Source organism: Panthera uncia (genome assembly GCF_023721935.1).
Source record: "Panthera uncia isolate 11264 chromosome C1 unlocalized genomic scaffold, Puncia_PCG_1.0 HiC_scaffold_4, whole genome shotgun sequence".
NCBI classification, from domain to species: domain Eukaryota; kingdom Metazoa; phylum Chordata; class Mammalia; order Carnivora; family Felidae; genus Panthera; species Panthera uncia.
Window position 1 is genome coordinate 13,478,350 of NW_026057585.1, and position 15,517 is coordinate 13,493,866.

Sequence of the window (15,517 nt, forward strand, 5' to 3'; positions counted from 1 at the left end):
GTGGTTTTTGATAAAATATGTGTGTCTTTATGACAATTCAAATTTAAAGATACTAAGGGTTTTTTTGATTAGAGAGTTATTTTTAAAGTTTTAATTATAGTATTGTTATATCCCAAACCAAGGAAACTTATTAAGTGCCAGTAAGTAAGTGTTCATTGAAATAAACTCAAAAGATATTACAATGAGAACTTTCATATATAGTAAGAGAAATGTTTGCCAGACAGTAATGGTTATTTTATTTATTAATTTTTGAAATTTATTAATGTTTATTTATTTTTGAGAGAGAGTGACAGAACATGAGTGGGGGCGGGGGGAGAGAGAGACACACACAGAAATCTGAAACAGGCTCCACGCTCTGAGCTGTCAGCACAGAGCCTGATGCAGGGCTCAAACTCCAGCTGTTAGGTCATGACCTGAGCTGAAGTCGGATGCTTAACCCACTGAGTCACCCAGTTGCCCCCACAGTGACGTTTAAATTTGAAAAGAACACTGTAAGTCAAAAGACTTAATTTTTACTTTGTCTTTGTCACTAACCAACTGAATTACTTTAGTTAAATCTGCTCCCTAACTTTTCCCATATGTAAGCTAAAGAAAGGTGAATTCCATAAACTCTGAGATTCCTTACATCATTAAAAGCTTATGATTTAAGATAATATTCAGTATACAAATTACTGTAATTTTTCTCTCAGCTAAGCTTTCTTTGTTCTGTCTTCATACTAGGTTTTTTGTTTTGTTTTGTTTTGTTTTGTCTTTGAGAGAGAGAGAGAGAGAGAGAGAGAGAGCATGAGTCAGGGAGGGACAAAGGATGGGGGCGGAGAGAGAATATTAAGCAGGCTCCACACCTGTCATAGAGCCCAACATGGGACTCAATCTCATGACCATGAGATCATGACCTAAGCTAAAATCAAGAGTCAAACATTTAACTGACTGAGTCACCCAGGCACCTCACATACTATTTTTGTAGTAAATGAACTGTAGAGTTCCCCCCCCCCCGCCCCCAATTTGCTTTCTTTCCCCACACAAATTTCTCCTACAGCAAGTTTAAGAATGACTTTTTTGCTTTTTGGGTAAGCTGGAGTGATAGCAAGCTACATAAACCATTGAATATTGGCATGCTTCAGTTTTCATTTCTAGAGTGCTCAATTATTCTTGACCTTAAAAAATTATATATTTGAGAATGATAGTCCAAAGCCTGAACTAGAACAATATTTTTAAAAAATGTTTACTTATTTATTTTGAGAGAGAAAGAGTGCTAGTGGAAGAGGGGCAGAGAGAGAGAGAGAATCCGCTGACAGCACGGAGCCTGACTCAGGGCTCCATCCCACGAACTGTGAGATCATGACCTGAGCTGAAACCAAGAGTATGTGTTTAACTGACTGAGCCACCCGGCACCCAGGCATCCCTAGAACACTATTTTTTTTAATATCTTTTTTTAATGTTTACTTATTTTTGAGAGAGAGAGAGGAAGCACAAGTGGGGGAAGGGCAGAGAGAGAGAAAGGGAGACACAGCATCTGAAGCAGGCTCCAGGCCTGTGGGACACAGGGTCGAACCCACAAACTGTGAGATCATTACCTGAGTTGAAGTCGGACGCTTAACTGACTGAGCCACCCAGGTGCCCCGAACGCTATTCTTATAGTAAGAGTTTAATTTGCTAAGTAACCAAATTATTTCATATTTTTATTTTAATAGTGAAAAAACATTTTAGCTCCTGACTTTAGAGTTGTTACATAGCCTGCAAATTATATGAGTACTCTGTGACACTAGAGTTTATCCTTTTGCAATTAAAGTTTATGAAAGCTTATAAAATATTTGATTAAATATTTTTTAAAACATTTTATAAAATATTTTATAAAATGTTTGATTAAATGTATTTGATTAAAATACTCTTGTTTTCATATCTCACAGCATCTTTCTTTGTAGTGATCACTTATATTTTTCTTACAGCTGGAATTTACCATGCAAGAAGCTGTGCAATGTTTGCATGCCCTAGAAGAGTACTGTCCTTCTAAAGATGATTACAGCAAGCTCTGTTTGCTTTTGACTTTGCCTCGTCTGACCAATCATGCTGAATTTAAGGACTGGAATCCAAGCACTGCACGAGTTCACTGTTTTGAAGAGGCTTGTGTCATGGTTGCAGAATTCATCCCTGCTGATAGGAAGCTAAGTGAGGCTGGGTTTAAAGCAAGTAACAATCGTTTATTTCAGCTTGTAATGAAGGGCCTACTTTATGAATGCTGTGTAGAATTTTGTCAAAGTAAAGCAACTGGAGAAGAAATTACAGAAAGTGAAGTACTTCTTGGCATTGACCTTTTATGTGGTAATGGTTGTGATGACTTGGATCTGAGTTTATTGTCATGGCTTCAGAATCTCCCATCTTCTGTCTTCTCTTGTGCTTTTGAACAGAAAATGCTTAATATTCATGTTGACAAACTTCTGAAACCTACAAAAGCTGCATACGCTGATCTTTTGACTCCTCTTATCAGCAAACTTTCTCCCTATCCATCGTCTCCAATGAGAAGGCCTCAATCAGCTGACGCCTATATGACCCGCTCTCTGAATCCTGCTTTAGATGGCCTCACTTGTGGCCTAACCAGTCATGATAAGAGAATCTCAGACCTTGGAAACAAAACGTCTCCAATGTCACACTCCTTTGCTAACTTTCATTATCCAGGGGTACAAAACCTCAGTAGAAGTCTCATGCTTGAGAATACAGAATGTCACAGTATTTATGAAGAATCCCCTGAACGGTAAGTATTTCCTCATAAAAATTAGAAATTATTCAAAGTGTGAGATTGTGTGTGTGTTTAATGTTCAAGTCCCTTTAGTTGAAAGTTAGTCCTTAAACTTTATAAAGCATTTCTAAAATAAATTTTGATAATTAAAATTATCAATGAGAATATTTTTATATCCTGTATTATTATTTTGCTTATTATAAAGGCAATGGATGTGCATTGAAGACATTTTGGAAAATAGAGGAGAGTATAAATATGAGAATTAAAATCCCTTGTAATCTCACACTTCGATGATGTCTTTTTTCTATGAATACATTTTTTAAAGATTGGGAATGTACTATATATATTCACATAATTTGCTTTTTAAAATTTGATCTTGAATACTTTCCCGTATTTTTAAACATTTATTGGGATAAATGATTAATGATGTATGCAGTATTCCACTGTATGACTGTATCATAATTTTACCTAATTCCTCATCATAGGATAGCAGATTATTTCCACTTTTTTCTCCTATATGAATAGTACTGAATAGTAAATAGTGTTGAATGTGTGTGTGTAAAAATTTCTGATTATTTCCACTCTGATTATTTTTTCTAGTAACTCTTTTTTTTTTTTTTAAGTTTATTTATTTAGTTTGAGAGAGAGCAAATAGGAAGGGGCAGAGAGAGAGGGAGAGAGAAGGAATCCCAAGCAGGCTCCACAGTGCCAGTGCAGAGCCCGATGCAGGGCTCAAACTCACGAACTATGAGATATGACCTGAGCCTGAGTCAGATGCTTAACCGACTGAGCCACCCAGGCATCCCTCTAGTAACTCTTAATATACATGAAGGAAATAAGTGTTAAAGCCAGCACTCAGTTTTTCTTTCAAACTTGGCATGAAATAATAATTTCCTGGTTAGCGGTTCTTTATTTCAAGAGTTAGAAAAGTTCTTCCCTCACTTTCTAGGAAAACCACTGGGACATATGGCTGGTTTCCTATACTCAGAGTTGATACTATGAAGTATGATACTATGAGTAGGGAAGAGGCAGAGAGAGAGGAAGAAAGAGAATCTAAAGCAGGCTCTGCATTGTCAGCACACAGAGCCTGACACGGGACTCAAACTCATAAACCACGAGATCACGACCTAAGCTGAAATCAAGAGTTGGATGCTTAACTGACTGAGCTACCCAGGCACCCCAAGCGTAGGGTGACTTAAGACTCATCTTATTGCTCTACTTGAAAGATAGAGATGATATCTAGTAATGAAAATGGATGAGTATAACTTAATATCGAAGGATCCTATTATCTAAATCCCAAAGGAATAGAGTCTTGAACATTGGTAGAGACTATCTTAAATTTTTCTTGGACTTTCCAATCTCTTTAAAGAAAATTTTCATTGTCTGGTATGTTGGGCTTCAATTCTAAGGGACTGTTGATATTCTTCTGAGGAGAACTGTTGATATTCTTCTGGGTACGTAAGATGATTGGAACTTCTTCGTCAGTATAATGTTTGGACTTGTACACCAAAGGCATTGTCTTTCTTTTTTTCTTAATTTAATTTTTTTTTATTTACATCCAAATTAGCATATAGTGCAACAATGATTTCAGGAGTAGATTCCTTAATGCCCCTTATGCATTTAGCCCACCCCCCTTCCCACATCCCCTCCAGTAACCCTCTGTTTGTTCTCCATATTTATGAGTCTCTTATGCTTTGTCCCCCTCCCTGTTTTTATATTATTTTTGTTTCCCTTCCCTTATGTTCATTTGTTTTGTCTCTTAAAGTCCTCATATGAGTAAAGTCATATGATACTTGTCTTTCTCTGACTAATTTCACTTAGCATAATACCCTCTAGTTCCATCCATGTAGTTGCAAATGGCAAGATTTCATTCTATTTGATTGCCGAGTAATACTCCATTGTGTGTGTGTGTGTGTGTGTGTGTGTGTATACCACATCTTCTTTATCCATTCATCCATCGATGGACATTTGTCCTCTTTCCATACTTTAGCTATTGTTGATAGTGCTGCTATCAACATGGGGGTGCATGTGTCCCTTCGAAACAGCACAACTGTATCCCTTGGATAAATACCTAGTAGTGCAATTGCTGGGTCGTAGGGCAGTTCTATTTTTAGTTTTTTGAGGAACCTCCATACTGTTTCCCAGAGTGGCTGTACCAGTTTGCGTTCCCACAAAGGGATGGTCTTTCTAAAGAAAAGAGACACAAAAATCTAGCCAGTTCTGACTCTACATGTGCTGTTGCCTATGTAAAGGAGTAGTAGAAATTGAGGAATGACTAAAGACAGAAAGAAGTGGAGTATAAGCTACTAGACCATTATAGAATAAGTAGAGAGGTAAAATGTGACATATTAAAATGTGAGTAATACATGTGTTACTAGCTGAGCAGTAGCATAACCAAGAAAATATCTGTCATGCCTGTGAAATTGGAAGACTTAAGAGGCAAAGCAGTGTGGAATAATGAATGGTCTTTGGAGTCAGACTTGGACTTGAGCAAGAGCTTTGCCATTTACTAGTTGTGTGACCTTGGGACCGTTATTACTTAGTCTCTCTGAGCCTAAGTGATCATCTGTATAAAATAGGGTGTTGACTTGCAAAGTGAGATAAAGTTCCTAGCAGAGTGGCAAGCATGTGCATGGTGCTTCGTAAATACAGATTTCCCCCCTTCTGAGTGTCATACTCCTCGTAAAGACAGTATGTCAAAAGGGCTGCTAATAGCATGCTATAGGTAAGCTGTGCTGTGGATAAAGTATAAAAATTTACTTTGGAAAAAGTTAACCTTGTTTTTAAAATTATCTTAGGTGTGGGGTACCTGGGTGGCTCAGTTAGTTAAGTGCCCAGCTCTTGATTTTGGGTCAGGTCATGATCTCACGATTTGTGAGTTTGAGCCCTGCATCCGGCTCTGTGCTTATTATAGTGTGGAGCCTGCTTGGGATATTCATTCTCTCTCTCTCTCTCTCCTTCTCTCTCTCTCCTTCTCTCTCTCTCTCATTCTCTCTCTCTTTCTCTCTCCCCCTCTGCTTCTTTCTCTCTCCCCGTCTGCCTCTCTCTCTCCCCCTCTGCCTCTCTCTGTCTCAAAATAAATAAACTTAAAAATATTTTAGGTTTAATTTAAAAATATTGGTAAGATTATTACACAATTATCTTGAAGATGCCACTTGAAGAAACCTCTTATTTGTGGTGATATACGTTTGAAGTCAGTATTTGTTTAAAAATATTCTGAGTGTCTACTCTGTGCTAGCGTCATGCTGCATTCCGGGGATACAGTGATGGAATTACTATGGTGAACAAGAAGATAAAACACAAAAGAAGGGTTTATAAGAGAGCGTGGGTTTTGTAAAGATAGTTTTTCACTCAAACATAAACAAACTCCAAACAAAAAAGGAAGAAAAATCCGTTGAAAAAAATATAAGCTTTGGCTATTCAGTGTAATGGTCTCAAAATTAAATGGCAAAAAAAAAAAAGAAACCAAACAAACAAAAAACAAACAAACAAAAAAACCCAACCCAAAAACATCTCAGGAATGAATCAGCATTGGATTTGGAACCTGACAATCTAGATTGAAATCCTTTATTTACTGGCTATGCAATTTTAGGAAAATAACTTTATTCGTCATCTGTGAAATGAGAGTTACAACCTATTTCACAAGTTACTGTGCAAGTTAAATGAGACAATACATATGGAAATGTATAGATTGCAAAATTAAATGTTACATTATGAAGGTCATTTTATTTTATATATAGTTAATAACTCTTATTAAATCTATCTTGTGGGCATAAAATTGGGCTTCTTATGGGCATTAGCAGGTTACAGCAGAGATTGGTCCTGAAGACTTCTCCAAGTCTTTCTCCTTCCTCTTCTGGGTGCATGTGTATATATGTATGTTGAGGTACTTATCAGTTAGAAAGCTTCTGACCAATGGTGCCTTTGTGAAGATGACTATTTAGCTCTGCTTCCTGACCTCTACAACTGTAATTTGTTATGTATTACATACTCTACCTGGAGAGGCCATTATGAAGCCCTCTCATAATCAAATTCTTTCAAGGCAGAGGTCATTTTACTTTTGTATATGTTCCCATGGTGCCTTGTGCCAACAGGTTATCTGTGTAAGTGTCTGAGGTATTCATCATTTTTGGATGATGTTAGTTATTAAAAATTTTGAACAGAATAACTACGAAAAGTAGAAATTGCTAGTGTTTAGAAGAATATTAGGAACAACCTGACAGAGATGTTAAGCTCACTAACTAGTATACATTAAAAATATTGGAAACATGTATGTTTAGCTTTTATGTTAAGTGCAAATAAACCAAAGAAAGCCTTTTAATAAACAGTTCTTAAATTTTTGTTGAAACATATTGGAGGGGAAAAATTAATGTTTGGGTAACAGAATCACAGATTAAGATTCATAAAGAGAATTTAGGCATTAGGTCATCCAGCTTATTATTCAGTTCAGTTTATAGATGAAGCTGAGCCACAGAGAATGTAAGTGATTTTCCAAAGACCACAAATCTTGTTTTAGACTGGACCCCCTACCCTCCTTGCTTAATAATCCAGTGCTCTTCCATTATAGGCATATTCTATTAAAAAAAAAACAAACCTTATATATACACTTAAGAAAGGAAAATTAAAAAATCTATTTTTGAACATTTGGTAAAATTTAGACTAAATAGTCATTGTTTTAATTAAAATTTCTCTGAAATATCTTTTCCTTCACTCCCACCTCTTCCTTTTTGTTTTTTGCACTTTTCTGGAAGAAGTGATACACCTGTTGAGGCACAGCGGCCTATAAGCAGTGAAGTCCTGGGCCAGAGTTCAGTTTCAGAAAAAGAACCTGCAAATGGAGCACAGAATCCAGGACCAGCTAAGCAAGAAAAAAATGAGGTATAATTTAATACATCTAGTGTCTTTTAGAGTTGTTCTCTTTGTAAGAAATAATAGTGTTTGCTTGAGTAAATGTAAATGGAATTTTTTAATATTTGAGAGTAGGTGAGAGAATATCTAGACTTATTAAGTCATTTTCTCCCTTAAGGATATATGGTATCTTTAGTTGTCATGTATTTTGGAGAATTTTTAACAGGTGAATTTATTAGTAATCTAAAATACCACAGTTTACATTAATCTTACATATTTCAAGACTCAAGTAATTGAACTCACATTAAATGTGGATAGCTTGGTATGCTCTATATTTTACTAATTAGATGTAATGAACAAGAAATGACATTTTAAAAAATTTTTTTATTTTTTATTTTTTATTTTTGAGAGAAGGAGAGACATAGAGTGAGCAGGGGAGGAGCAGAGAGAGCGGGAGACACAGAATCCGAAGCAGCCTCCAGGCTTTGGGCTGTCAGCACAGACCTCTGAGCTGTCAGCACAGACCCTGACGCGGGGCTCAAACTCATGAACTGTGAAATCATGACCTGAGCCAAAGTCGGATGCTTAACTGACTGAACCACCCAGGCACCTCAGAAATGACATTTGTAATAGAAAATACTTTTATCCAAGTTTTTCTTTTTTAATATTTATTTATTTTTGAACGAGAGAGACAGAGTTTGAGCAGGGGAGGGGCAGAGAGAGAGGGAGACACAGAATCCGAAGCATGCTCTAAGCTCCGAGCTATCAGCACAGAGCCCAACGTGGGGCTCGAACTCATGAACTGTGAGATGATGACCCGAGCCGAAGTCGGATGCTTAACCTGCTGAGCCACCCAGGCGCCATTTTTATCCAAGTCTTTAGAGTTCTAAATTATTTTTCTCTGGTGTTTTAGAAAGGAAATTGTATTATGAAGGAGATTATAAATTTTATCTTATATATTATGCCACTTAGAAGAAATGAAGAGGTAGTTTTAAAACGTTCAATAAATTTTTTTGTTTTCAACCAAATATTAAGAATGAAGCAGAAAAATTATTGTTAAAAATACATATAAGGGGCACTTGTGTGCCTCAGTGGTTAAGTGTCTAACTCTTGATTTTGGCTCAGCTCATGATCTTACAGTTGGTGGGTTTGGGCCCTGTGTTGGGGTCTGTGCTCACAGTGCAGAGCCTGCTTGGGATTCATTCTCTCTCTCTCTCTCTCTCTCTCTCTCTCTCTCTCTCTCCCTCTCTCTCTCTCTCTCCCTCTCTCTCTCTCTCTCTCTTTCTTTCTCTGCCCCTTTCCTGATTATGCTCTCTCTTTCAAAATAAATAAACTTAAAAATATAGGGGCGCCTGGGTGGCGCAGTCAGTTAAAGCATCCAACTTCAGCTCAGGTCATGATCTCATGGTTTGTGAGTTCAAGCCCTGTGTTGGGCCCTGTGCTGATAGCTCGGAGCCTGGAACCTGCTTCAGATTCTGTGTCTCCCTCTCTCTGTCCCTCTCCCTCTCACACACTCTCTCTCTCTCAAAAATAAGTAAAGATTAAAAAAAAAATTTTTAAGGGGCGCCTGGGTGGCTCAGTCAGTTAAGTGTCCGACTTCGGCTCAGGTTGTGATCTCACGGTTCATGGGTTCCAGCCCCACATCAGGCTGTGTGCTGACAGCTCAGAGCCTGAAGTCTGCTTTAGATTCTGTGTCTTCCTTCTCTCTGTCCCTCCCCCACTTGCACTCTGTTTCTCTCTCTCTCTCTCTCTCTCTCTCTCTCAAAAAAAAACATAAAAGTTAAAAAAAAAGTTTTTTTTTTAATATATTTAAAAATATGTGTGAATATGCACCAAACAGTAGAACCCCAAAATCTATGAAGCAAACATTGGCAGAGTTGAAGGGAGAAATGATAGTTGGAGACTTCAATACCCTACCTACTATAATGGATAAAACATCTAAACAGAAGATCCATAAGGATACAAAGTACTTGAACAACACTATAAACCAACTAGACCTAACAGACATCTGTAGAATACTCCAACAATTTTGTTGCTTTAGAGGATGCACCTTTTTAAAAAAAAATTTTTTTTTAATGTTTGTTTATTTTTGAGACAGAGACAGAATGTAAGTAGGTTAGGGACAGAGAGAGAGGGAGACAGAGAATCCAAAGCAGGCTCCAGGCTCCAAGCTTACAGCACAGAGCCTGATGCAGGGCTTGAACCCACAGGCTGCGAGATCATGACTTGAGCTGAAGTTGGTCGCTCAACCAGCTGAGCCACACAGGTGCCCCAGTGCACCTTTTTTTTTTTTTTTTTTTACCCAGAGGTGCCTGTATCAGTCTTTTTAGAGGAAGTTGTTTCCTTAGGCCCTCAGGTCAGTGATAGTATTCCGAGTGTTTGTAACTTGTTTTGTGAATATGTGAATACTAACAATATCTGAATACAAATATGTAAATAAAGTGATACTAACAAAAAAAAGAACACTTCAACAATAGCAGAATACACATTTTTCAGGATAGACTATATATTAGGACCCAAAACAAATCTCAATAAATTTTAAAAAATTGAAATCACATGAAGTGTCTTCTCTGACCATAATGGGATGAAGCTAGAAATTAATAACAGAGGGAAAATTGGAAAATTCACAAATGTGTAGAAATTAACACACTCTTAAATAACCAGTGGGTCAAAAAGGAAATCACAAGGGAAATTAGAAAATACCTAGAAACTAATAAAAATGAATATACAACATACCAAAGCATACAACATTCCAAATTGATGAGATACAGCAAAAGCAGTGCTCAGGGGAAATTTATGCCTGTAAATGCTTACATTAAAAAAGAAAAGGGGTGCCTGGATGGGTCAGTTGGTTAAGCATCCAACTCTTGATCTTGGCTCAGGTCATGATCTCACAGTCTATGAGATTGGGCCCTGATTTGGGCTCTGTGTTGACAGCATGGAGCCTGCTTGGGATTCTCTCTTTCCTCTCTCTCTGCCCCTCCCCTCTCAAAATAAATAAAACTTTTTTTTTTTAATGTTTTAATGTTTGTTTATTTTTGAGAGAGAGAGTACAAGTGAGGAAGGGGCAGAGAGAAAGGGAGACACAGAATCCAAAGCAGGCTCCAGGCTCTGAGCTGTCAACATAGAGCCCAATGTGAGCTCAAACTCATGGACTGTGAGATCATGACCTGAGCTGAAGTCAGACTGAGCCAGCTTAACTGACTGAGCCACCCAGGTGCCCCATAAGTAAATAAAAATTTAAAAGAAGAAGAATAAAGTCCTCAAAGTAATAACCTAACTTTATGCCTTGAGGAACTAGAAAAAAGAAAAACAAATTTTAGCAGAAGGAAGTAATAAAGATTAGAGGGGAGATAAATAAAATAGAGAAAAGGAAAACAATAGAGAATCAATAAAATCAAAAGTTGATTCTTTGAAAAGATTAACAAAATTGACAAGCCCTTAGCTAGACTAACCAAAAAAAAAAAAAGAGAGAGAAAAGACACAAGTAAAATCGGAAATAAAACTGGGGACTTTCCTGTCAACCTTACAATAATAAAATGGATTATAAGAGAATACTATGACCACTGTAAGCCAGCAAGTTAGATAACCTAGTTGAAATGGACAGATTCCGGGGCGCCTGGGTGGCGCAGTCGGTTAAGCGTCCGACTTCAGCCAGTTCACGATCTCGCGGTCTGTGAGTTCGAGCCCCGCGTCAGGCTCTGGGCTGATGGCTCGGAGCCTGGAGCCTGTTTCCGATTCTGTGTCTCCCTCTCTCTCTGCCCCTCCCCCGTTCATACTCTGTCTCTCTCTGTCCCAAAAATAAATAAAAAACGTTGAAAAAAAAAATTTAAAAAAAAAAAGAAATGGACAAATTCCTAGAAATCACAAATTACCTAAGCTGACTCAAGAGGAAATAGAAAATCTCAACAAACTTACAATGAGTAGAGATTGAATCAGTAATCAAAAACCTTCCAACAAAGAAAAATCCAGAATCAGGTGGCTTTATGGATGAATTCTACCAAACATTTAAGGTAGGGTTAACATCAGTCCTTCTCAAAATCTTCTAAAAGTATATAAGAAGAAGGAATACTTCCTAACTCATTCTGTGAGGCTAGCATTACCCTAATACCAAGGCCAGATGAAGACATTACAAGAAAAGAAAATTAAAGCCTGGGTGGCTCAGTCAGTTAAGGTGTGACTCTTTGATTTCAGCTCAGATCATGATCTCATGGTTCATGGATTTGAGCCTTGTGTCAGGCTCTGTGCTGATGGCCTGCTTGGGATTCTCTCTTCCTTCTGTCTCCTCTCCCACTCACACACCGTCTCTCTCTCTCAAAATAAACTTTTATGTGTATTATTTTTGAGAGAGAGAATGCAGAAGCCAGGGAGGAGCAGAAAGAGAGGGAGACACAGAATCCAAAGCAGGCTCCAGGCTCTGAGCTATTAGCCCAGAGCCTCACGCAGGGCTTGAACCCACAAACTGTGAGATCATGACCTGAGCTGACATCGGACACTTAACCAACTAAGCCACCCAGGTGCCCCTCACACTAAATAAACTTTAAAAAAAAGAAAGAAAAAGAAAACTACAGACCAATTTCTTTCATGAATAGAAACTAAAACCCTAACAAAATACTAGCAAACTAAATTCATCAGTATATTCAAAGGATTATGTACCCTGACCAAGTGAATTTATCCCAGAGTACAAGGTTAGTTCAACATTAAATAAATCAATCAATGTAGTATGTCACATTAGTAGGATAATGGACAAAAAAACATCTGACCATGTCAATTGATGCAGAAAAGGCATTTGACAAAATCAGACACTCTTTCATGATAAAAGCTCTCAGAAAACTAACAATAAAATGGAATTTCTTTGGCATGGTAAAGTTCATTTATGAAAAACCCAAGCTAACCTCTTACTCATTGGGGAAAAACTAAAAGCTTTCCCCTAAGATCAGGAACAAAGACAAGGATGCCTATTTTTACCACTGCTATTCAGCATTTCCTGGAAGTTGTAGCTAGAGAGATTAGACAAGGAAAAGAATCAAAAGCCGACCCAGATTGAAAGAAAGAAGTAAAACTATCTCCATTTACAGATGACATGATCCTGTTTATAGAAAATCCCAAAGAATTCATAAGAAAGCTACTAGAGCTTACAAACAAGTTTAGCAAAGTTACAGGGTACAAGAGCAACAATAAGAGTTAGTTGTGGTTCTATACTACCAACACTGAACAATCTGAACAGGAAATTAAGAAAGCAGTTCCATTTACAATAGCATATAAAAGGATAAAATACCTGGGAATAAATTAAACCAAGGAGGTGAAAAACTTGTATGCTGAAATCTATAAAACATTGCTGAAAGGAATTTTAAAAGATCTAAATAAATAGAAAGATATCCTGTGTTCACACATAGGGAAACTTAATATTGTCAGTACTCTCCAATATGATCTACAGATTTCATGTAATTCCTTTAAAAAAATTCTGCAACCTTTTTTGCAGCAATGAAAAGCCAGTACTCAAGTTCATATGGAGTTGTAATGTGTCCTGAATAGCCAAAACAATCTTTAAAAAGAACAAACAATCACAGTTCATGATTGCAAAGCCACAAAGCTACAGTAGCTACAAAAGCTACAGTAATCAAAACTGTTTGGTACTTGCATAAGGACAGAAATATAGACCAATGGACTACATTGAGAGACTAGAAGTAATCCCATATATCTGTGGCTAATTGACTTTTGTCAGGGATGTCAGGTCCATTCAACGGGGAAAGAATAGTCTCTTTAACTGATGATGATGGATCAGCTGGATTTGTACATGGAAAAGAATGAAGTTGGATCTCCACCTCACATAATGTACAAAAATGAACAGATCAACAACTTAATTATAAGACCTAAAAGTATAAAACTCTTAGAAGAAAACATAAGGGCAGATCTTTGTGATCTTGGATTTTGTAATGTATTCTTAGATATGATACTAAAAGCTTGAGCAACAAACATAGAAATTGATAAATTGAGCTTCATCAAAATTAAAAGCTTTTGCGCATCAAAGGACATTATCAGAAAAGTGAAAAGACAGCCAGCAGAGTGGGAAAAATATTTGCAAATTATATATCTAATAAGGGTTTAATATCTAGCATATATGAAGAACTACAACTCAACAACAAAAAGGCAATTCAACTTATGAAAAAGGAGTTGAGGGGCATCTGGGTTGCTCAGTTGGTTCAGCATCTGACTCTTGATCTCAGTTTAGGTCTTGATCTCAGGGTTATGAGTTCAAGCCCCTCATTGGGCTCCACGCTGGGTGTGAAGCCTACTTAAAAAAAAAAAAGTTGAACAAACGTTTCTCCAAAGAATATATTCAAATGGCCAATAAGCACATGAAAAGATGCTGAATACCACTAGTCATTAGGGAAATGCGAATCAAAACCCCAATGAAGTATAGCTTCACAACTACTAGGATGGCTGAACTCAAAGCAGTGGAAAATAAGTGTTGGTGGGGAGTGGAGAAATTTGAACCCTCATATGTTGTTGATTTGAATGTATAATGGTGCAGTCACTATGGATTGGTGGTACCTTAAATATAGAATTAAATATAGAATATAAATATATAAATAAAATATAGCTTAAATATAGCTAAATTTAGAATTACCGTATGACCCAGTAATTCCACTCAAAAACATTGAAAGCAAGGACTCAAACAGGTATCTGTACATCCATGTTCGTAGAGGCATTATTCACAGTAGCCAAAAGGTAGATACAACCCAAGTGTCCACTCACAGATTAATGGATAAACAAAAGTGGTATATCCATTCAATGGAATATTATTCAGCCACACAAAGGAATGAAATTCTGACATATGCTACAATATGGATGAACTTTGAAAATATCATGCTAAGTGAAATGTCAGATACAAAAGGACAAATATTACATGATTCCACTTATATCAAATATCTAAAATTGACAAAATCATAGAGAAAATAGAATAGAGGTTACCAGGAGCTTGGGGGAGGGAGAGAAATGAGAAGTTACTGCCTCATGGTTACAGAGTTTCTCTTCAGGGTGATGAAGAATTTTGGAAATAGTGGTAATAATTGCACAATGTTGTGAGTATAGTTAATGCCACTGAATTGTACACATGAAAATGGTTAAGATGACAAGTTTTCTGTTTTACCAACAATAAAAAATTTAAAAGGACACATAATTTTTTCTCAGAGTTATTGCTATTAAGTTATGAAATGGAAGAGGATTGTTACTATTTCCTGGAAAAGGGAGACAGTTTTAGCTTAAGTTAGCCGTATAAGACTCTTAGCTAAGCTTATTGTCACTGTTGGCAATTTCAAAGATAATTGATTAGTTCCAGGGTAACCCTGGTTCACATGATCTTTGTAATATGACCAGACTCCACCTTGGCAGAGGAGTCTTTCTTTGCCAATATTGGAATTTACTGAATATCCAAGTCCTGTAAATTTGAGTGCTATACAGTTCTTTGGAAGAATGAAGCAGGAATGTTGGGATTAAGTTTACCATTCATTTATTCCACTTTCCTGTGAAAGGTCATTTGAAACCTGAATTAAGGTACTGTTTTTGAGGGAAATTTTTAGAGTTTCTCTCTAGAGTAACCTATTAAACCATTTACCTGCTTAAATTAAGTGTGTTGGACAAGGTTAATACTGTGTTTATTAAATCCTAATGTCTTCTCTTAGTATTTTTTTCAAGCAATACAGATCTAACCCCCTTGTGACAACTATAATATATATTTTTCTTTTGCATTAGTCAAAGATCCAGGATAACCATTCATTTTGGTCAGTCTTTTGCTATAGAATAAAGTAAATTAATTGATCTACTTGATTATAAAAACTCATGGATACTATGTTATTTTTCAAAGATCAATATATTAAGTATTTTCTAATTGTTAAATATAGCTACTTGCACATTTCATCCAGCGTTTATAGA

General features: G+C 36.8%; 1 protein-coding gene across 4 annotated transcripts in view; it reads left to right on the top strand.

The window, feature by feature from the left end:
* Positions 1-15,517, top strand: part of LOC125912308 (transcription initiation factor TFIID subunit 13) — an 88,212-nt gene that overhangs the window by 45,278 nt on the left and 27,417 nt on the right. For all 4 annotated transcript variants that reach the window (XM_049616658.1, XM_049616661.1, XM_049616659.1 and 1 more), the window contains 2 exons: positions 1,947-2,749; positions 7,486-7,612. In XM_049616658.1, coding sequence (XP_049472615.1) covers positions 1,947-2,749; positions 7,486-7,612 — 930 coding nt within the window. The remainder of the gene's footprint in view (positions 1-1,946; positions 2,750-7,485; positions 7,613-15,517) is intronic.